This window comes from Macaca nemestrina, chromosome 20 (assembly GCF_043159975.1).
Source record: "Macaca nemestrina isolate mMacNem1 chromosome 20, mMacNem.hap1, whole genome shotgun sequence".
NCBI classification, from domain to species: Eukaryota; Metazoa; Chordata; class Mammalia; order Primates; family Cercopithecidae; genus Macaca; species Macaca nemestrina.
The window spans coordinates 42,557,027-42,580,692 of NC_092144.1; the positions used below are offsets into that span (position 1 = coordinate 42,557,027).

The 23,666-nt window shown below is 48.6% G+C and overlaps 1 protein-coding gene and 1 non-coding gene across 4 annotated transcripts in view; both read left to right on the forward strand.

The window, feature by feature from the left end:
* LOC105495653 (WD repeat domain 88) overlaps positions 1 to 21,394 on the forward strand; it is a 44,859-nt gene extending 23,465 nt beyond the window's left edge. For 2 of the 3 annotated variants that reach the window (XM_071085991.1, XM_071085989.1), the window contains 5 exons: positions 1,753 to 1,940; positions 5,636 to 5,718; positions 9,085 to 9,153; positions 17,944 to 18,036; positions 20,981 to 21,394. In XM_071085991.1, the coding sequence (XP_070942092.1) occupies positions 1,753 to 1,940; positions 5,636 to 5,718; positions 9,085 to 9,153; positions 17,944 to 18,036; positions 20,981 to 21,157 (610 nt within the window). In that variant the 3' untranslated portion in view covers positions 21,158 to 21,394. The remainder of the gene's footprint in view (positions 1 to 1,752; positions 1,941 to 5,635; positions 5,719 to 9,084; positions 9,154 to 17,943; positions 18,037 to 20,980) is intronic. The other variant, XM_071085990.1, reaches the window with a different exon arrangement.
* Positions 21,395 to 22,639: 1,245 nt separating this feature from the next.
* Positions 22,640 to 22,713, forward strand: TRNAT-AGU (transfer RNA threonine (anticodon AGU)). The gene has a single exon. It is a non-coding gene; the product is annotated as a tRNA-Thr (tRNA).
* The last annotated feature ends 953 nt before the right edge of the window (positions 22,714 to 23,666 follow it).

Consider the following 23,666-nt stretch of genomic DNA (forward strand, 5'->3'; position numbering starts at 1 on the left):
CATTTCTTCTCCTTTGGCCTTGCTTAGTTTGTGCATTTCAAAGAACCAAAATGGGTTCCAAAACTCTGACCTGAGCTGTAGAAAATCATTTCGCTCAACCTTTTCTTCCACTCAAATGATTGATTTTATGATCCGGGTTACTCAGAACTCAGAGAAAACTCTGCTTACAAGAGGAGGTGTGAATCACAGGAGAAAGACATTGAGGGTTACAAACAAAAAGTGGCAAAATACAGATAGGCTTTTTATTATTATTATTTTTCTGAAAAGGAAGATGCTTAAAAATGGGAATGAATAATCCCATGTTTTTTTTTGTTTTTTTGTTTTTTCTGAGATAGAGTCTTGCTCTGTTGCCCAGGCTGGATTGCAATGGCACAATCTTGGCTCACTGCAACCTCCACCTCCTGGGTTCAAGTGATTCTCCTTCCTCAGCCTCCAGAGTAGCTGGGACTACCGGAACGTGCTACCATGCCCAGCTAATTTTCATATTTTTTGTAGAGATGAGGTCTTGCTATGTAGCCCAGGTTGGTGTCAAAATCCTGGGCTCAAGCAATCCTTCCACCTAGGCCTCCCAAAGTGATGGGATTACAGGCATGAGCCACCGCACCCAGCCGAATAACCCAAAATTGTATTAATTAAATATACAACACTGAAATATACTTGAATAGCACTGAAGACAAATGAGGATACGAGCAAGAAAAAGGGAGAGTGAATAGTTGGGGTGGAGAAGCAGAGGAGTAAGGAAGAGAGGGGTGGAACAGGGGGAGACCGCGCCTGACACTGTGGGGGGAAAGATGGGGAGCAGGAGAGAGCCTCTGTGTAAGCACGATCCAGCACCAAGTCCCAAAAGCTGCCTGACAATCAACCGCTCCTGACACCAGCTGCTTTTCCCTCCAGTGCCAAGGGAATACTGCAGAATCTTCTCAAATGAGGGCAAGGCCGGGTGCGGTGGCTCACGCCTGTAATCCCTGCACTTTGGGAGGCCGAGGCGGGCGGATCACGAGGTCAGGAGATCGAGACCATCCTGGCTAACACGGTGAAACCCCGTCTCTACTAAAATACAAAAAATTAGCCGGAAGTGGTGGCGGGCGCCTGTAGTCCCAGCTACTCGGGAGGCTGAGGCAGGAGAATGGCGCGAACCTGGGAGGCGGAGCTTGCAGTGAGCTGAGATCAGGCCACTGCGCTCCAGCCTGGGCGACAGAGTGAAGACTCTGCCTCAAAAAAAAAAAAAAAAAAAAAAAAAAAGGCAATTTGTGCCCCAGTGGACATTTGACAATGTCTGGACACGTCTTTTGTGGTCACAACTGGGTGTGGGGATTCCTGGCATCTAGTGAGGACAGGGATGCTGCTCCACCTCCTACAGAACATAGGACGGCCCCCACAACTCAGTGACCCAGCACAAAATGTCCACCTTGGTGTGGCTGGCCAGGTGCCGTGGCTCACGCCTGTAATCACAGTACAACTTTGGGAGGCCAAGGCAGGTGGATCACTGGAGCCCAGGAGTTTTGAGAGCAGCCTGGGTAACATAGCGAAACACTGTCTCTATTATTTTATTTTTCTAAAAATTGGTGCGGTTGAGAAAAGCTGGAACAGTGTGACAGGCTGAGCAATTCACATCTGGACCACGGTAGGCAGTGATCAAAGGCAAGATGAACATGAGCTCATAGGAGATGCTGACTGACCCCCACTTAGGTATGTCTTCAGGTTCTCCAGGAGCAAAGCACTAATGTGTGCACCTCACCATCTGTGTTTCAGGGCACATTCCAATGCAATCTCAAACTGCTGTTTTACCTTCAGTGGCCATTTCCTGTGTACAAGCTCCTGGGATAAAAACTTAAAAATATGGAACGTCCACACAGGGGAGTTTCGAAACCGTGGAGCCTGTGTGACCCTGATGCAGGGCCACGAAGGTTCTGTCAGTTCCTGTCACTTTGCCAGAGACAGTGAGTAATTAACACACAGAAGGCCTCCATTCCTGTGGGAGTGCTGGGCAGCGTTCTCCATGTTCCGTTCAAATGGAGAAGCGATTTCCAATGATGCTGACGGGGAGGGCGGATTCTTCCCCACGAGAACAAAAAAGCCAAGAGGGAAGACCACAGGCACCAGTTTACAGTGGTAGAAACTCAGCTCAATGTGGCTTATGCAACCAAAGAAATTGATTAATCCTGTAATGGAAAACTCCAAGAGCAGGTCTGACTTCAGGCATCGATGGGACAAGAGAGTCAATGCTGCTGGGAACCCAACTCTTCCACTCTGTCTCTCAACCTAGCTTCCCTGTGTATCAGCCTTTACCCGCAAGGAGGCAAAGATGGCCAGATGTGGTGGCTCATGCCTGTAATCCCAATGCTTTGGGAGGCCGAGGTGGGAGGATTGCTTGAAGCCAGGAGTTCAAGACCAGCCTGGGCAACATAGCAAGACCCTGTCTCTACAAAAACACTAAAAAATTAGCTGAGTGTGGTGGTGCACACCTGTAGTCTCAGCTCTTCAAGAGGCTGAGGTGGGAGGATCACTTGAGCCCAGGAGTTTGAGACTGCAGTGAGCTGTGACTGTGCTACTGTACTCCAGCCTGGGCAACAGAGTGAGACCCTGTGTCTTTAAAAAAAAAAAAAAAAAAAGGCCAGGCACAATGGCTCGCGCCTGTAATCCCAGCACTTTGGGAGGCTGAGGTGGGCGGATCACCTGAGGTCAGGAGTTCAAGATCAGCCTGGCCAACATGGTGAAACCCCATCTCTACTAAAAAATACAAAAATTAGCCAGGTGTGGTGGTGGGTGCCTATAATCCCAGCTACTCAGAAGACTGAGGCAGGAGAATCACTTGAATCCGGGAGGCGGAGGCTGCAGTGAGCAAAGATAGCACCACTGCACTCCAGCCTGGGTGACAGAGACTCTGTCTCAAAAAAAAAAAAGTATATATATAATTATATATATATATTTTTATCATATATAATTATATATAATTTTATTTTATATATTTTAATATATATATGTGTTTGTGTGTATATATATAAAATAAAAGAGGTAAAGAGGACCTCTAGTGGTCCAGCTCAGCCTGGTTCTGGCCCCTGGCAGTCCTGGAGAAAGAGACCCTTTGTCTGATGGTGGCAGAACAAGTCCCAGGGAAGACTCCCATTGGCTCAGCTTGAGACACACGTCTATCTCTTAACGAATCACTTAGGGGGCAATGACAGCCTCTGATTGGCCAGGTCTGGGTGACTTGCCCACCTGCAGAGCTAGGGTTTGGGGTCAGAACCCCCTGATGCAGAGGGACTAAGAGTAGGCAAGGAGTGTTTCCCCACAGGAAATTGGGGAGCTGTTGCCAGATAAAGGGACATAGATGTGAATGGGGGCAGTGACAGGAAGCCACCGCGGCTAGCCAGCTCCAGGGAGGAAAGTGGGTGCTCTTGACACTCAGGAGCCAAACGTATGCTCCCCTATCCTGGTGAGAAGCTCTGTGTGTCTGGGGGCCTCAGCTGGCACACATGCCATTGGGGCCTGGCTTGAGAAGCGCTAGGGTGTTTCTGGGCAACTTTCCCTCTTCAGCAGCACCCCTTGTCTAAGTCCCACTGTGAGACGCCCTGCCAGCTTCTGTCCTTGGCTTTACGGGGTTCAGAATCACATGCAGTTGAGCCAAAATCATGCCACTGCGCTCCTGTACTCCAACCTGTGTGACGGAGTGAGACTCTGTCTCAAAAAAAAAAAAAAAAAGAATCACATGCAGTCAATCATTATTATTCCAGATTCTGTATTTGTGAATTCACCTTCTTGCTGATATCTATTTGGAAACTTAAAGTCAACATTCATGGCACTTTCGAGGTCACTCACAGATGTGAAAAGCAGCAAAAAATCTAAGTCACCTCCCAGCTGAGGTTGGACAAGGCAACACTCTGCCTTCTTGTTTCACCTCCCACGTGGTAAAATGTCCTTTATGTGTTCTATTTAGTGCCACCGTTTGATTGTTTGTTTGTTTGTTTTGCTCCCTCTGTTGCCCAGGCTGGAGTGCAGTTGCGCGATCTTGGCTCACTGCAACCCCCGCCTCCTGGGTTCAAGTGATTCTCCTGTCTCAGCCTTCCAAGAAGCTGGGATTACAGGTGCACACTACCATGCCTGGCTAATTTTTGTGTTTTTAGTAGAGATGGGGTTTCACCATGTTGGCTAGGCTGGTCTTGAACTCCTGTCCTCATGTGATCTGCCTGCCTCCACCTCCCAAAGTGCTGGGATTACAGACATGAGCCACCACACCCAGGCTTTCTTTTGGTGATTTTCCTGTGTAAAATGGCTCCCTTGGCCATGCGTGGTGGCTCACAGCTTGAATTTCAGTGCTGGGGAGGCTGAGGCGGGAATATTGCTTGAGCCCAGGAGTTCGAGATCAGCCTGGGCAACATAGTGAGACCCCATCTCTACCAAAAAAAAAAAAAAAAATTTAGCTAGGTATGCTGGCACCTGCTTGTAGTCCCAGCTACTGGGGAACTGAAGTGGGAGGATCGCTTGAGACCAGGAGTTTGAAGCTGCTATGAGCTAGGATTGCACCACTGCACTCTAGCTTGGGTGACAGAGCAAGACCTTGTCTCTAAACATAAATAAATAAATAAATAAATAAATAAATAATAAATAAATAAATAAAATGATCCCTAACCACAGTGCGGAAGTGCTGTTTACTGTTCCTAAGTGCAAGAGCGCTATGATGGGGAAAATGCATGCATCCATTCATGCATGAGTTATAGCTGTTGGCTGTGAGTTCAATGTAAACAAATCAACAGTATATATGCAATAAGGTGTCTTTAAACAGAAACACACATAAAACAAGGTTACGTACTGATCAACTGATGAGAATGTGACCAGAGGCTCACAGGAAACTGACCCTGTATTTCCCCTACGAGTGATGGCTCAGTATTTGCTAATTTAGTGTCTGCAAAAACTACAGAGGCCGCCAACCTTTTTGGGGCCAGGGACCGGTTTCATGGAAAACAACTTTTCCATAAACGGGAGGTGTGGGGGATGGTTTCAGGATGATCCAAGTGTATTTCATTTATTGTGCCCATTATTTTTATTATTATTACATTGTAATATACAGTGAACTACAAGTCACCATCATGTAGAATCAGTGGGAGCCCTCAGCTTGTTTTCCTGGAACGAGATGGTCCCATCCGGGGCTGATGGGAGACAGTGACAGATTCGTCAGGCATTAGATTCTCATAAAGAGTGCACAGCCTAGATCCCTCGCATGTGCAGTTCACAATACGGTTCATGCTCCTGTGAGAATCGAATGCTGCAGCTGATCTGACCAGAGGCAGAGCTCAGATGGTAATATGAGCGATGGGGAGCGGCTGTAAATACAGATGAAGCTTTGGCTCGCTTGCCCACTGCTCACTGTCTGCTGTGTGGCCCAGCTCCCAACAGGCCACGGATTGGTACCAGTCTGTGGCCCAGGGGTTGGGGACCCCTGTCATAGAACATAACTACCGTGAATGATGAGAATCAGCTGTAATTGGCTTGGGGTGATGGAGCCACCCCAGGAAGGGGTTTCAGTGTCATCAGAATAGGCTGAGGTGGCACGTTGCCAAGGCATCTTCAGCTGGCTTTGGGCTCACTTGGCTTAGAAATATGACCCCCATCTCCACCCTTTCATTTTCTGCTGCAGGCTCTTTTCTCATTTCTGGAGGATTTGATAGGACTGTGGCTATTTGGGACGTAGCAGAAGGCTACCGGAAGCTCTCCTTGAAGGTACATGTGGCCAGTATGAGATTGAGGATCTGAACTTCCCTCCTGAGTCCTTCCCGTGCTCAGTGCTGGGTGCTGGGGACACAGCCATGGGCGACACAGGTCTAGATGCCTCCGTGGGCTGATGAAGGACAGACAGGAAGCCAGCAAACACACCACCGACAGTGAGGAGTGAAATGGAGAAACCACAACAGGGTGACATGATGGTGACAGATGCGGGGGACCCATCCACACGGCACGGGCAGGGAGAGCTTCCCGCAGAAGGAGGTGTTTGAGCTGAGCACAGAAAGGACTGCCTAAGTGGGGATCTTGAAGAAGAAGGGCAGTCCAAGCAGAAGGAACAGCTGATGCAAAAACCCCGAGGTGGGAGTGTCCAAGAACAGCAGAAGTTACTGTGCAGGGCCGGGCGCGGTGGCTCACGCCTGTAATCCCAGTACTTTGGGAGGCTGAGGTGGGCGGATCACCTGAGGTCAGGAGTTTGAGACCAGCCTGGCCAACATGGTGAAACCCCTGTCTTTACTAAAAATACAAAAATCAGCTGGGTGTGGTGGTGCGAACCTGTAGTCCCAGCTACTTGGGAGGCTGAGGTGGGAGGATCGTTTGAACCCAGGAGGCAGAGGTTGCAGTGGGCTGAGATTGTGCCATTGCACTCCAGCCTGGGTGATCGAGCAAGGCTGTGTCTCTAACAAAACAAAACAAACAAAAACCAGAAATGACCATGAAGAGCGACACATACCATAGTGAGGCATGCACAGAAAGCGTGGGGCTCCAAAATGGAGATGTCAACTGGATGCTCTGGGGTACAAGTGAGAGGAGCCCCAACTCAGAGTGGCTCTATGATAAGGGGATGTGTTATCCAACACAGCAAGAACCCACGATTGCCTCATGCTGTGCCCCTGTTCCCCCAAGGGGCCCTGCACGCCAGGATTTCTGCACACTCCCTGGTTTCACGATCTCACTGTCACCTTCGGCTGTGAATGCGTGCATCCCTGATTCTTGGTCTTTCTGTCTCCAGGGACACAAAGTAGACATGTGTCCTCCAGCAGCCCATGTTCAGGTCCCTGGGGCTGGTCTATCTGAGCTGTCTTCTCCTAGGACTTGGGGAAACAAAGGGAGTTTACTCACAGCAAATAAACAGCTTAAAATGGAATGTTAAACCTCTCTGTGCTTAAAGTCTCTCTGTCATCTGGGCACAGTGGCTCATACTGTAATCCCAGCACTTTGGGAGGCTGAGGCTGGAAGATCATTGGAAGTCAGGAGTTCGAGACCAGCCTGGCCAACATAGTGAAACCCTATCTCTACTAAAAATACAAAAATTAGCCAGATGTGGTGATGCCCACCTGTAGCCCCAGCTACTTGGGAGGCTGAGGCATAAGAAATCTCTAGAGCCTGGGAAGCAAGGCTGCAGTGAGCTGAGACTGCACCACTGGACTCCAGCCTGGGTGACAGAGCTGGTTGTTCTATTCTCTCTCCTCTTCTCTTCTCTCCTCTCTGTCTGTTCTCCCATCTCCAAACTCCTGTCCTTTTATCACACTGAGCGGTTTAACCTTCTCTCTGATTCCTTTTTCTCTGACCACACGATGGCCTCACTTTCTGCCTCTTTCCTTAAGGGGAAGGCCGAAGAAGGACAGAGATGCTGGCATAAAGCCCAGCCATCATTCAGTGCCTGAGGCAGCAATAGCAGCTATCTGCTCTGAGCTCCTTTTTTTTTTGAGATGGAGTCTCTGCTGGAGGGCAGTGGCGCGATCTCAGCTCACTGCAACCTCTGCCTCCCAGGTTCACGCCATTCTCCTGCCTCAGCCTCCTGAGTAGCTGGGACTACAGGCGCCCGCCACCACACCTGGCTATATATATATATATATACATATATATATAGTATTTTTTAGTAGAGACGGGGTTTCACCGTGTTAGCCAGGATGGTCTCGATCTCCTGCCTCGGCCTCCCAAAGTGCTGGGATGACAGTTGTGAGGCACCGCGCCCGGCCTGCTCTGAGCTCCTATTTACCTAAAGAAAACATCCCACTCCTCCTCTGCTTAAGCCACAGTGGATCAAGTTTACAGTTACTGGGAGCCAAAAGCCCCTCACTTACAGGGCCTCTGAGGGGTATTCCCTAGAACAAAGAACACAAACGAAAACCTGAGACCAGCTGGGATTATAATATTTCTCCCCCAATCCTGCTAAACACCCGAGTACTATATTAAGAAACCATACACAGTGGCACACAGATTTGTGGTCCTGGCTACTTGGGAGGCTGAGGCAGGAGAATCACTTGAGCTCAGGAGGTAGAGGCTGCGGTGAGCTATGATTGAGCTGCTACACTCCAGCCTGGGGGACAGAGTGAGACCCTGTCTCAAAATAAAAATAACTAACTAAATAAATATAGAGTGGGCAGGGCGTGGTGGCTCATGCCTGTAATTCTAGCACTGTGTGAGGATTAGGCGGGCAGATCACTTGAGGTCAAGAGTTTGAGACCAGCCTGGCCAACATGGTGAAACCCCGTCTCTACTAAAAATAGAAACGGCTGGGCATGGTGATGGGCACCTGTAATCCCAGCTACTTGGGAGGCCGAGGCTGGAGAATCGCTTGAACCCAGGAGGTGAAGATTGCAGTGAGTGGAGATTGCGCCACTGCACTCCAGCCTGGGCAACAAGAGCAAAACTCTGTCTCAAAAACAAACCAAAAAAAAACCCCCAAAAAACAACAGCAAAAAAACATAGAATGTACATATATCCCACATCTTTACACTTTGTATTCCACCCTAAATGTTGTTGATGAAACCAAGGAAGTACAATGAGCTGCTCTGCTCTTTTTTTTTTTTTTTTGAGACAGTCTCGCTCTGTCGCCGAGGCTGGAGTGCAGTGGCGTGATCATGACTCACTGCAGCCTCAACCTCCCCGGGCTCAGGTGACTCTCCCACTTTAGCCTCCTGAGTAGTTGGGATTACAGAGGCATGTCACACCATGCCCAGTTAATATTTTGTATTTTTAGTAGAGACGGGATTTCACTACGTTGTCCAGGCTGGTCTCAAACTCCTGGACTCAAGCGATCTGTCCACCTCAACCTCCCAGAGTGCTGGGATTACAGGCATGAGCCACTGCGTTCAGCCAGCTACTCTGAAATGTTAGCAACACTGGGTTCTTGACTCTTTGTTGTTTTTTTAGAATGGGACCTCACTCTGTTGCCCAGGCTAAAGTGCAGTGGTACAATCATGGCTCACTGAAGCTTCTATCTCCTGGGCTCAGGTGACCCTCCCGCCTCGGCTTCCCAAAGGGCAGGTTGCAGGTGTGAGCCACCACACCCAGCTTGTTTTTGTTGTTTTTTCAAAATTATTTTCTCCAGGTTTTCATTAAAATTTGTTATTTCTTCAGGGCCATAATGACTGGGTGATGGATGTTGCCATTAGCAACAACAAGAAATGGATCCTGTCTGCTTCCAAGGTAAAAGTGGCCAAGCTTACAATATCGATCACATTCGTCAGAATTGGTGATAGCGGAAGAGTTATTGCCATGTATAAAATTCCTGGGTGGGTTCGGTGAGCTGTACCTGGCCGGGCCATAGTGTTCACGGAGCTGCCTGGGAATGGGGAGAGCATGTCCTTGCGTCAGCAATTGCAAGGAGTTTCCAGGTATTTCTGTGTCTGCACTGTTGACATTTGAACTTTGTTGGAAAAAGAGTCTGACTGGATCGGTGAGCAGTGGAGCCAATGGGGGGCTTGAAGGGAAAGCATTAGCTAATGGATAAGCCTTGGAGACCACCCAGCTACTTGGGAGGCTGAGGTGGGAGGATGGCCTGAGCCTGGGAGGTTGAGGCTGCAGTGAGTCATGATGGCATCACTGCACTCCAGCCTGGGCCAAACAATGAGACCCTGTCTAAAAACAAAAGGCTGGGTGTGGTGGCTGCTCATGTCTGTAATCCCAGCACTTTGGGAGGCCAAGGTAGGCAGATAGCTTGAGCTCAGGAATTTGAGGCCAACCTAGGCAATGTGGCGAAACCCTGTCTCTACAAAAAATTAGCCAGGCATAGTGATGTGAGCCTACAGTCTCAGTTACTCCAGGCCCACCTACTTGGGAGGCTGAGATGGGAGGAATGCTTCAGCTTAGGAGGCTGAGGCTGCAGTGACCTGTGACCATGCCATTATACTCCAGCCTGGGCGACAGAGTGAGAACTTGTCTCTTAAAAAAAAAAAAGTATTGAATATTTAAACTTTTGGCTAGGCACAGTGGCTCATGCCTGTAATCCTAGCACTTTGGGAGGCAGAGGCAGGAGGTTCGCTTGAGCCCAGGGGTTTAGGACCAGCTTGGGCAACATGGTGAAACCCTGTCTTTACCAGAAATACAAAAAATTAGCTAGGAATGGTGGTGCACACCTGTAGTTCCAGCTACTCAGGAGTCTGAGATGGGAGGATGGTTTGAGTATGGGAGGCGGAGGCTGCAGTGAGCCACAATCATGCCACTACACTCTATCCTGGGTGACAGAGCTAGACCCTGTGTCCAACAAATAAATAAATAAATTTTGTAGGTTATATTATATATTCTTAACATACATAGAGGTAAGACTGTTTAAAAAAGCAAACACAAATAAAATAGAACTGATTAAACACATATCACTTATATTTAATATAAAGCAGTGACTTCATTCTATGAGGCCAGCACCAGTTGGATATCAAAGCCAAGTACAAATGTCACAAGAAAAGAAAATTACAGACCAATATCTCTTGTTAATATAGATGCAAATATGCTCAACATAATATGGGCAGATAAAATCCAATAGTACATTAAAAGGATTGTTTACCATGACCAAGTGGGATTTGTTCCAGGGATACAGGGTGGCTCAACATAAAATCAGTGTGATATATCACATTAATAGAACAAAGGGAAAAACACCTATACGATCATTTCAACTGACACAGAAAAGCATTTGAAAAAATCCAAAACCGTTTCATGATAATAATAAAAAACTCAGAAAGCTAGGAATAAAGGGAAAATTCCTCAACATGATAAAGAGTGTTTATAAAAAATCTGCAGCTAACATGATTCTCAGTGGTAAAAGACTAAAATTTTTCTTCCTTAAGATCAGGATCAGGACAAGGATGCCTACTTTCACTGCTACTATTCAGTATTGTACTGGAAGTGCTAGCCAGAGCTATTAGACAAGAAAAAAATAAATAAAAGGCATCCAAATTGAAAAGAGGTAAAATTCTCTTCCTTCCCTTCGTTCCCTCCCTCCCAACTTGCCTGCCTGCCTCTCCTTCCTGTCTTCCTCCTCTCCTCTTCTCTCCTCTCCTCTCCCCTCCCCTCCCCTCTCCTCCCCTCCCCTTTTCTTCTCTCTCTCTCTCTCTCCCTTCCTTCCTTCCTTCCTTCCTTCCTTCCTTCCTTCCTTCCTTCCTTCCTTCCTTCCTTCCTTCCTTCCTTCCTTCCTTCCTTCCTTCCTTCTTCTTTCTTTCTTCCCAGGGTCTCATTCTGTCATCCAGGCTAGAGTGCAGTGGCACAATCTCAGCTCACTGCAACCTCCATCTCCTGGATTCAAGCAATTCTTCTGGTAGAAACGGGATTTCACCATGTTGTCCAGGCTGGCCTTGAACTCCTGACTTCAAGTGATCTGCCGGCCTTGGCCTCTCAAAGTGCTGGGATTACAGGTGTGAGCCACTATGCCCAGTCAAAATGATTTCTTTCTTTCTTTCTTTTTTTTTTTTGAGATGGAGTCTTGCTCTGTCGCCTAGGCTGGTGTGCAGTGGCATGATCTCGGCTCATTGCAACCTCCATCTTCTGGGTTCAAGCAATTCTCCTGCCTCAGCCTCCTGAGTAGCTGGGATTACAGGCATGTGCCACTATGCCCGGCTAATTTTTTGCATTTTTAATAGAGACGGGGTTTCACCATGTTGGCAAGGCTGGCCTTGAACTCCTGACCCCATGATCTGCCTGCCTCTGCCTCCCAAAGTGCTGGGATTACAGGCATGAGCAACCATGCCTGGCCCCAAAATTATTTCTATTCGTAGGTGGCATGATCATAAATATAGAAAATCCCAAAGAATTCACACGAAAGCTACTAAAGCTAATAAATGAATTCAACAAAGTTTCAGGGTACAAAATCAACACAAAAAAAGCAGTTGTGTTTCTATACACCAGCAATGAACAATCTGAAAAGAAAAAGCAATTCCATTTACAATGGCATCTAAAACAATACTTACGAATAAATCTAACAAAGGTAGTGAAAGACTGGCACAATGAATACTATAAAGTATTGCTTAAAGAAATTAAAGAAGACCTGAATGAATGGAAAGACACCCTATATTCATGGACAGGAAGACTCATCATTAAGATGTCAGTACCACTCAAAGTAATCTACAGATTCTGCATAATCCCTATCAAAATTCTAACAGCATTTTCATATGAAATTGCAAGGGGCCCCAAACAGCCAAAACAATCCTGAAGAAGGAGAAGGAGAAGGGGAAGGAGAAGAATAAGAGGGAGAAGGAGAAGAATAAGAGGGAGAAGGAGAAGAAGAAAATTGGAGGACTCACACTTCCTGACTTTGAAGTTACTACAAGTCTATAGTAATTAAAACAGTGTGGTTCTGGCATAGGGACAGACATATAGACTGATGGCTTAGAATAGAAAGCCCAGAAATAAGGGATTTTTGACAAGGGTGCTGAGACCATTCAATGGAGAAGGGACAGTCTTTTCAACAAATGCTTCTGGGAAAATTGGAAATTTACATGCAAAGGATGAAACTGCACCCTTACCTAATACTGTATAGAAAAATTAACTCAGGATCAAACACCTTAACTTGAGAGCTAAACTGTAAAACCCTCAGAAGAAAACAGTAGAGAAAATCTTCATGATATTGAATTTGGCAGTGATTTCATGGATATGACAACAAAAGTATAGGCAATGAGAGCAAAAATAGACAACCTAACCTTCGTCAAAATTAAGAACTTTTGTGCATCAAAGGATAATATCAAGAAAGCGAAAAGACAGCTTAGAGAATGGGAGAATATAGTTGCACATCATGTATCTGATAAGGGATTAATATGCAGAATACATAAAGAACTCTGAAAACTCAACAACAAAAAACAACCCAATTCAAGGATGGGCAAAAGACTCGAATAGACATTTCTCCAAAGAAGATATACAAATGGCCAAGAAGCACATGACAAGATGCTCAACATCATTAGTCATTAGGGAAATGCACATCAAAAGCACTGTAAGGTACCACTTCACATCTACCAGGAGGTCTATAATAAAAAAAAACTCAGAAAATAATGAATGTTGGCAAAGGATGCAGAGCAACTGGAACGCTTGTGCATGACTGATGGGAATGTAAAATAGTGCAGCTGCTGTGGGAAATGGTTTGGCAGTTCCGCAAAAGGTTAAACGGAACTACCATATGATCCAGCAACTCCACTTTTGGGTGTTTTGTTGGTTTGTTTGTTTGTTTGAGATGGAGTTTCACTCTTATCACTCAGGCTAGAGTGCAATGGCGTGATGTCCACTTACTGCAATCTACGCCTCCTGGGTTCAAGTGATTCACCTGCCTCAGCCTCCTGAGTAGCTGGGATTACAGGTGCGTGCCACTATGCCCAGCTAATTTTTGGGTTTTTAGTAGAGATAGGGTTTCGCCATGTTAGCCAGGCTGGTTTCGAACTCCTGACCTCAGGTGATCCACCCGCCTCGGCCTCCCAAAGTGCTGGGATTATAGGTGTGAGCCACTATGCCCTGCCCACTTTTGGGTTTATATTCAAAAGAAATGAAGGCAGGGTCTTATTGATACTTATATGCCAACGTTCACAGTAGCATTATTTATAATAGCTAAAAGGTAGAAGAGACCTAGGTGTTGGATGAATGGATACATAAAGTGTGATCTATCCATACAAAGGAATTCAGCCATAAAAAGGGGGAAATTCTGACATGCTACATCATGGATGAATCTTGATGACATGCTAAGTGAAATAAGCCAGTCACAAAAGGGCAAATACGGTAATGATTCTTCTTAGACCAGGAATCCAGCATAGCCAAATTCAGAGACAGAAGGTAGAATGGTGGTTGCCAGAGGCTGGAGGGTGGGGAGAAAGTAATTATTTAATGGGTAATGGAGTTTTTGTTGGGGATGATGAAAAAGTTTTGGGTATAGAGAGTGGTTATGGTGACAGAAGATTGTGAATGTATTTAATGTGACTTAATTGTATACTTACAAATTGTTAAAATGATATTATGTTGTATATATTTTATCACAAGTTAAAAAAACCAACAATGACATGTTTCTTTCTGTCCCTTAATACAGTAGGATATCTTTGCTTTTCTGTTTCCATGGCAAATAATACTTCTCTGAACTGCTTGCAACCTTCAGGACATCCTTTTAGTTTCTGTAGTGGTAAAACTGAACACTGTCAAATGTAAAACTCGCTTTGATTTGCAGCTCTGTTCTTATCAAGCCCACATTATACTGATTCCTGGTGTCAGCCCAATGTGATAACTTCAAGCTAAATATCCCCTCAGCAAAATCATTTGAGCATGGATACTTAACATTTCACTTACTGGCTGGGGATGGTGGCTCATGCCTATAATCTCAGCGCTTTGGGAGGCCGAGGCAAGTGGATCACCTGGGGTCAGGAGTTCGAGACCAGCCTAGCCAACATGGTGAAACCCCGTCTGTACTAAAAATACAAAAATTAGCCAGGCTTGGTGGCGCGTGACTGTAGTCCCAACTACTTGGGAGATTGAGGCAGGAGAATCACTTGAACTAGGGAAGGGGAGGTTGCAGTGAGCCAAGATCAAGTCATGGCACTCTAGCCTGGGTGACAGGGTGAGACCCAGTCTCAAAAAAAAAAAAAAAAAAAGATTTTACTTACTGGCAACAACAGGTTCTTTGATTTGCAGGCTTTATTTCCCAGCACTCCAAAAATGTTCAATGCACTAAATCTATAAGCTTGCTTTAAAAGACCAGGTATTTGTCAATGAAGTCCTTTGCACTATAAACTCATGGTATAGGCTATATCTATCTAAAATGTGCATTATTTATTTATTTTATTTTATTTTTGAGACGGAGTTTCTCTCTTGTTGCCCAGGCTGGAGTGCAATGGTGCAATCTTGGCTCACCGCAACCTCTGCCTCCCGGGTTCAAGCGATTCTCCTGCCTCAGCCTCATGAGTAGCCGGGATCACAGACACGCGCCACCACGCCTGGCTGATTTTGTATTTTTAGTAGAGATGGGGTTTCTCCATGTTGGTCAGGCTGGTCTTGAACTCCTGTCCTCTAGTGATCCACCCACCTCAGCCTCCCAAAAATGCTGGCATTACAGGCGCGAGCCACTGCGTCTGGCCCATTTATTTATGTTTTAAAGAGACAGGGTCTTGCTATGTTGCCCAGACTGGAGTACAGTGGCACAATCTCAGCTCACTGCAGCCTCAGTCTCCCAGGCTCAGGCAATCCTCCTTCCTTAGCCTCCCCAGTAGCTGGGATTACAGGTGCCTGCCACCATGCTTGGCTAATTTTTTGTATTTTAAGTGGAGATGGGGTTTGGCCTTGTTGTCCAGGCTGATCTCAAACTCCTGGCCTCAAGTGATTCACCCGCCTTGGCCTCCCAATGTGCTGGGATTACAGGCATGAGCCACTGTGCCCGGCCCATTTTAACATCTTTTCTATGCTCAGAAATGATAATAGCCATCTTGTAGGCACATGTTTAAGGAAGATATCTCCATTTCGCTAATTGAAAATCTTGGCTGGGCATGTTGTTTCATGCCTGTAATGCCAGCAATTTGGGAGGCTGAGGTGGACAGATTGCCTGAGCCCAGGAGTTTGAGACCAGCCTGGGTAACATGCCAAAATCCCGTCTCTACTAAAAATACAAAAAATTAGTGGGATATAGTGGTGTGTGCCTGTAGTCCCAGCTATTCAGGAGGCCAAGGCAGGAGAATCACTGGAGCCTGGGAGGCGGAGGTTGTAGTGAGCTGAGAGCACACCACTGCACTCCAGCCTGGGTGACAAAATAAAACCTTGTCTTATAGAAAGAAAAAAAAAATCTCGGCCGGGCGCGGTGGCTCAAGCCTGTAATCCCAGCACTTTGGGAGGCCGAGATGGGCGGATCACGAGGTCAGGAGATCGAGACCATCCTGGCTAACACGGTGAAACCCTGTCTCTACTAAGAAATACAAAAAATAGCCGGGCGAGGTGGCAGCGCCTGTAGTCCCAGCTACTCGGGAGGCTGAGGCCGGAGAATGGCGTGAACCCGGGAGGCGGAGCTTGCAGTGAGCTGAGATCCGGCCACTGCACTCCAGCCTGGGCTACAGAGCGAGACTCCGTCTAAAAAAAAAAAAAAAAAAAAAAAAAGAAAAAAAAATCTCATTAAGTGCTTCTGTACATTTTGAGGAAGGTGAAAAGTGGCCCCAAACTTTTATTATGAAAGACCCAACATTATAGGTAAGAAAACCACACTCCCTTTTTAGGAGTTTTGTGTACAAAGTGTGCAGGCCATTTGGCATTGCATTTGCTTTGGTAAGAAATTTACAGAAGGAATGGAATTTGCCAAAATTTACAACGGCACTGTCTGCTGAATATGGAGATAGACGAGCAAAGTCTAGTTTGCATTTAGATGAGGACCAACATGCTTTGGTTTTCTGCAGTTTTATCAAAATCTTCATAGAAATCCAGAAGATTAAAAACTCCAACTTAATTTTTTTAGAGACAGGGTCTCACCATGTCACTCAGGCTGGAGTGCAGTGGCGCGATCATAGCTCACTGCAGCTTCAAACTCCTGGGCTCAGGTAATCCTCTTGCCTCAGCCTTCCGAGTAGCTGGGACTACAGGTGTGCATCACCACACCCAGCTAATTAAAAAAAATTATTATTATTATTTTTTTGAGACACAGTCTCGCTCTGTCACCCAGGCTGGAGTGCAATGGTACAATCTCAGCTTACTGCAACCTCTGCCTCCCAGGTTCAAGCGATTCTCCTGCCTCAGTCTCCTGAGTAGCTGGGATTATGGGCATGCAGCACCATACCTGGCTAATTTTTGTATTTTTAGTAGAGACAGGGTTTCGCCATGTTGGCCAGGCTAGTCTCAAACTCCTGACCTCAGGTGATCCGCATGCCTTGGCCTCCAAAAGTGCTGGGATTGCAGGTGCGAGCCACCATGCCCAGCTTGAAACTAACTTTCAAATTAAAGTAGCTAAGAGCAAGGAGGACATTTTTTGTTGCCACGATTTGGCAAATCACTTGCTATACTGTAGGAAGTATGCTTATTGGTAAGATCTGACCGCTGTACTCAGCATGAAGCCAACACATCTATTACCAAAAAAAAGCCAACACATCTATTACAAAAATGTCCCCTTTGTTTTCCCATAGGACATTTAGTTGCAACTGCTGAATCAAGAAATGTAACATACTCAGTGTATCCGTGTTTTTATTGCTGCTATAATAATAAGTTACCAGACTGTACTGTTTAAACATTAAACAACACAAATTTAATATCTTACAGTTCTGTAAGACAGAAGTCTGACAAGCTCTCGCTGGGCTAAAATCCAGGTATTAATAGGACTGCATTCCTTTCAGGAACTATTATTTATTAACTAAAGTCCGTGGTTTACATCGTTTCATGCTTTGTGTTGTATAGTTCTACGGGTTTTGCCAAATGTATAGCATATATCCACCAATACAGTGTCATACAGAATAGTTTTTTTTTGAGACAGAGTCTCGCTCTGTCGCCCAGGCTTGAGTGCAGTGGCACGATCTTGTCTCACTGCAACCTCTGCCTCCTGGGTTCAAGCAATTCTCCTGTCTTGGCCTCCCAAGTAGCTGGGACTACAGGTGTATGCCACCATACCCAGCTATTTTTGTATTTTTAGTAGAGACGGGGTTTCACCATTATTGGTCAGGCTGGTCTTGAACTTCTACCTCACCCACCTTGGCCTCTCAAAGTGCTGGGATTACAAGCATGAGCCACCGCGCCTGGCCACACAGAATAGTTTTACTATTCATCCCTCCTCCTCTTTCCCATAATCCTGGGCAACCACTGATCTATTTATTTTAGTTTTGCCTTTTCCAGAATGTCATGTGGTTGGAATTATACTCTGTAGCCTCTTCAGGTTGGCTTCTATGGCTTAACAATGTGCATTGAAGGCTTCTCTGTCTTTTGGTGCCTTGACAGCCCATGTCTTTGGATTGTTGAATGATATTCCTTTGTATGGATGTACCACAGCCTGTTTTGTGACCGTTGGTTTGCTATTTGTTTTAGGATACGACCATGAGACTGTGGAACATTGAAGAAATTGACGAAATTCCTTTGATAATCAAGTACAAAAAGGCTATGGGCTTAAAGGTGAAACAGGTTGGTATCGGGTAAAATTAAGCCCAGGGAAGGCTTTCATTAGTTCCCTCTATAAATTAATTTGTCATTTAAATGAACTTTGGGCACCTGGAGATGCAACTGTGAACAAACGGACTGACATTTTTGCCCCGGGGGAGCTTAGATTCTAAAAGAGAGGACACAAAGAGGAAAGACACAAGAAAAATGTGTAGTAAGTCGCATGGTGATAAGTAATTGACAGAAAAATACACAAGAAACGGGAATAGGAGTGCTGGAGGTTGCCAGATTTTAAAGGGTGGTCAGGATAAGTCTCATTGAGAGGTGACCGCTGTGTCGACTTGAAGGTGGTGAGGGGGTGAGCCATGTAGATATTTAAAGGAAAGAACTTCCAGCTGGATGCAGTGGCTCACGCCTGTAATCCCAACATTTTGGGGGGCTGAAGCAGGCAGATTACCTGAGGTAGGAGTTTAAGACTAGCCTGGACAACATGGTGAAGCCCCATCTCTACTAAAAATACAAACAAATTAGCCAGGCGTAGTGGTGCAGGCCTGTCATTTCAGCTACTCGGGAGGCTAAGGCAGGATAATCCCTTGAACCTGGGACTGGGAGGTGGAAGTTGCAGTGAGTCGAGATTTCGCCACTGCACTCCAGCCTGGGCAACAGAGCGAGACTCTGTCTCAAAAAAAAAAAAAAAAAAGGAAAGAACTTCCCAGCAAAGAGAACAGCCAATGCAGAGCCTGAGAGGCGGGAGCCAGTCTGGTGTGTCGGAGGGATGGAGTGAGGGGGCGTGGAGGGGATGAAGCCTGCAGGAGCACTGGTCAGTGGAGGAATGGCCAGGTACACAACGGGGCACTGCGTGAGCCTCCTACCCTGGGTAGGTCCCCAGTGCCCCACTTCCCATGCAGGAGGCTCAGGTGCCCGCGCTTCTCTAGTGCAAGAGCTTGGTGGTCAGGCCAGCAAATTTTCCGCTTCACCAGGCCCAGCCCGGGCTGGCCACAGAGGCTGTCCCTGGGCAGTGGAGGCAACTCCCCACTGGAGCCAACTCCCCACTGGAGCCTCTCTGTGCACACACCTGGCTGCTGCCTTGGAGTGTGAGCTGGGCCCGCTTGAGTCCTTCCCTGGGAATCCTGGAGCCACCTAGACTTGACCTCCTTTCAGGTTTGGCTGGGAGCCACGGCTTCTGGGAATGGCTAATTTGGGAGCCGCACAGCAAGGCAGGAGTATGAGGGGTGGGACTCAAATGGGCCCTGTCCCTGTGGCCGTGTTAGCCATTAAACCCCGAAAGCTGACTTGCCACAGAGCAGGGATGGCCCTTGTCTTTCACCGGCCACCTAGGGCAGGGCCTGGGAGCCACCTCCTCTGTCAGCCCTGCTGTTCTGGGGTTGGACCGTGGGATGTAGGAATGTAGGATAAGGTAGGTAAAGGATCAAATTTCTTTTTTCTTTTTCTCTATTTCTTTTTTGAGAGGGAGTCTAGCTCTGTCACCCAGGCCGGAGTGCAGTCGCGCGATCTCGTCTCACTGCAACCTCTGCCTCCCAGGTTCAAGCGATTCTCCTGACTCAGCCTCCTGAGTAGCTGGGACTACAGGCGCCCGCCACTACGCCCAGCTAATTGTTTTGTGTTTTTATTGGAGACGGGGTTTCACCATGTTGGCCAGGCTGGTCTCGAACTCCTGAGCTCAAGTGATCCACCCACCTCAGCCTCCCAAAGTGCTGGGACTACAGGTGTGAGCTATCCGCGCCCGAACTGGGATCTAATTTATATCTTGCAAAAAAAGGAAAAGAAAGAGGCCTACCTGAAGCTGAAGCAAGGATGAACCTGCTGCATTTGACTTGCTCTGAATCAATCAACATGAGAAGCCTCAGAGACCAGGCTGCCCCGAGCAGGCCTCAGTGTCCTGGAGCGGGCAAGACAGCAAAGCCTAGGGGCTTTCCCAGCCTAGGGGCTGGGAAAGCCAGAGCAGGGGCGTGCCACCTTGCAGGCTCTTCTCCAGGGGACCATGCATGGCGGGAACCCCTGAGGGGCCTCTGCCCATAGCCTGGGAGACCCCATCCCATGGGATTCTTGCTTGTTAGTGGGAAGCAGACGTGGTGGGTGAGTTGTGCCATTTGTTTCCAGTGTTCTCTGTGAGCTTTGACCAGAAACAGGCTCACGGACACAGGAGGGCGCCTAGCACCCGCGTCAATCTACTTCACACCCCTGCTTTGTTTAGAAATCTTGCCTACTTTAGTCTCATGGTTCTGTAAAAGTTGGGTGTTCTCAGGATGTCAGGGAGTAATCCTCTCAGTCCCACAATTGTACTCTGCACAGAACCATGGATGGGGCTGGACACCCACCCCCATCCTCCCGACTGTCAAGGGGCTTGCCACGCATGTCCTCAGGGCCTCCATGGCAGGAGACATGAGCTGGCAGGACCTGCTTAGCCATTGGTGGGGAAGAAGCTGTGCTCATTCTCTCTCTGCAATTTCCGCCTTTGTGGGGTTAGAGATTCCAGAGAGGCGCTGCGCCCGGTGGCTCACGCCTGTAATCCCAGCACTTTGGGCAGCCGAGGTGGGTGGATCACTTGAGGCCAGGAGTTCGAGACCAGCCTGGCCAACATGCAGAAACCCCATCTCTACTAGAAATACAAAAATTAGCTGGATGTGGTGGTGCATGACTGTAATCCCAGCTACTCGGGTTAGCTGAGGCAGGAAAAGCGCTTGAACCTGGGAGGCGGAGGTTGCAGTGAGCCAAGATGGCACCACTGCACTCCAGCCTGGGCAACAGAGAGTGAGACTCTGTCTCAAAAAAACAAACAAAAAAACAAAAACCAAAAAAACACAAACAAAAAAGAGATTCCAGAGAGGGGAACCCTTCCCTTGCCCCAGCTCAAAGTAGCTGGATCAGGCGGGAGAATTCTAACGGCTTGCCTGGATCCCCTCTGACCAGCACCTCCTTTCTGCTCTTTTAAAATATCCCATGTCAGTGCGAAAGATGTGACAGGCCTTTCTCCATCTTCAAGAGTGACACCTCTTCTGAAGTGTTCACCCAATGCGTGTTCTGCCGGATAGATACAAGGGGCTTGCCAGCAGACACTTCATCATCATCATCATCGGAGAGGGAGAACTTGCCACCGCCGCCCGGGGGAAGCAAGGATGATTGACAGCTACAGGCCCCTTTGAGTGACTCCAGCACATGCTTCCTAGCATGTAGGTTTTGGGGCTCTGCGGGGACTTTCTCTTGGGCCCCTCCCAGGCTCAGTAGGCCTGTCAGACTGGGGCAGGACACAAGCCCTGGCTGGGCTCTCAGCACAGTGCCACCTCCTCAGCTTTCAGCTTGGGGAGTGAACACTTGACTTTCCGTTTTCATGCAGAATAAATCTAATTCCTTTGGAAAACAAGTGTGCACGTGCATTTGAAAAGCGGTCTTGCTATTTCTAAGCTTTATGCCTTGGTGCTCATCCTGTTTGATACTTGGAACGTATATTAGACTCACATTGTGGAGTCTGCAGTTGCCTGTAAGATGACCCGTGGGGGCTGGCACCAACAGTTCTGGACAGTTTGTCAAATGAGTATGACAAGGTGTGGGGCCCCCTCTGTGGGCGAGATGGCAAGACACAATGGATGCCTCCCTGGCTAATGCTCCCAGATGGCCACCTGCCCAGCGCAGAGGACCGTTTGATTAGGCAAGGGGGTGGCGGTGGCATTGCCATCACGGGATGTCACATGCTTTCTCCTCTAGATGTCTCAATTTCCAGAACGCCCATGCCTATGTGCAGCCCTCTTCCTGCTGCCACGGCATTTTGCACAGCGTGCATCAGTCCATAAATAGGCTGAGATAGGAGCTTAGGTTCCTATTGCACACCATGCTGGGCGAACCTTTCTGTGCATGCTGCGGGGATGCTGGGTGGATGGGTTGGCAGTGTTCGGCTTCGTAGTTGCCACAGGCCCTCTGGAAAGTGCGGAAACCAGTGGCTGGTGTAGTTGCGTGAGGACACCCAGAAGGCGCAAGTGAGAAACCAGGGAGGGGAGGGCCTTGCCTGCTCTGGCAGCAGAAACCCCTCCATATAAGGTGTTGGTGCCCTACGCCAGCAGCCTGGGAACTCCGAAGCCCACGATCCCTCCTCTGAGCCTTCCTGACTCCTCAACTTTTGCCCAGCTCAGGATCCCCGGAAGAAGCGACTCAACTGAAGTTATGGCTGCGGGAGCTGGCAGGGCCTCGGCCTTCTCAGGCTGAGGTCCCCGGGCGGAACGGTCCGAAGCTCACCGGGGTCACCGTCGGACCCAGGCGGGTGTGCACCCCGACTTGACGCCAGGGGAGCCAGCAGCCCGGCCGCGCTGGCGGGGCCGGGGGTTCTCCGGAGTGGGTAGGGGCTCTGCCGCCCTGCCGAGGCGCAAGCCCTGCGCCAGCGTTCCCCAAAGGCGGAGGGTCCTGGTTCCACGTTGAAAAAGACATTGTGACCAGTAAGCTTCGCCTTCCCAGGCTGCCCGCTACTTGCAGCCCGAGCTTCCGGTCTGTCTCAGATGCCGGTGTGAATCGGGAGCCACACTACGCGTGCGCCGCAACAGGCCGAGTCTGTGCGCGTGCGCGCGGCCCATATGGTAAATAGTAATGAGGACTCATTTCTCGAGGTGTTTGTACGGGCGGCGCCGTGGCTTAGTTGGTTAAAGCGCCTGTCTAGTAAACAGGAGATCCTGGGTTCGAATCCCAGCGGTGCCTCAACCGAGCGTCCAAGCTCTTCCAATTTTTGCTCCTGCGCTTTTGTGCTCTGTGCCCTCACCCGGCTGCCCGATACCATGTGGATGTGAGGGGGAGCCCGAGACGCCGCTGTAGCCGGGTCCCCCAACGGGTGCAGGCAGGTTTTGGACTCCACCTACTCGGGTCTCAGGCGCTGAGGGGCGTGGGCGGCGCGGGGACCTAGGCGACTGCGGTTGTCATGGTGCTGGCTGGCCGTGGGAGGTGGGCGGGCGGGGAAGCAGCCCTGAGAGTCCACCGAGCAGCCGGTGTTCGCCCCGAGGCTGCTTCCTCAAGGCGGGCGGTGGACGCGCTCTCCTGCGCCGCCTTCTGTGGCATGGGTTCCTCGCACTAGTCTTCCTGGCTCCAAGCTGCCACTTGGGAGAGCCCATGCGGGTGCCGATCCCCGACGGTCGCCGGGCTTAGCAGAGCCTCGCAAAGGCCTGAAGATTGCCCGTCTCCCTGCAGCCGCGCAGTGGTTGCAGCCGTTTCACAAATGCAAGACCTGGGCCGGCAAGGCCAAGGGGACCCCATGGGGAAGGGGTGCGGGACTGAGTCCGGTCAGCGTGACCGTCAGTCCGATGACTGCGTGGAAACTCCAGACCGGGGAAAGATCGCAGGGGACTCTGTCCTCACTGCAGACGGCCCGGTGTGGGCTGAAGCCAGCTGCCTGGGCTGGGGTTGGTTGCTTAGCGCTGGGGTTCTACCCATATTTGCATGTGGGAACCAATTCCCGAGCAAGTGCATTCGAGGCTTTGGGGGTGGTGGGGTAGGGTTGGGTGAGGCATTGGAGTTTTTACATTCTCCAGGGAGTCACATGTCAAACCCGACAGGATAGTCCCAGTGCAGAAATTGCAGGCATGGCATGAGGCTGTGTTCCAAACAGTCAAATTCACCTGCCCCGGAAGCAGTTCCTCTTTCTGCCGCCTCTATGGATC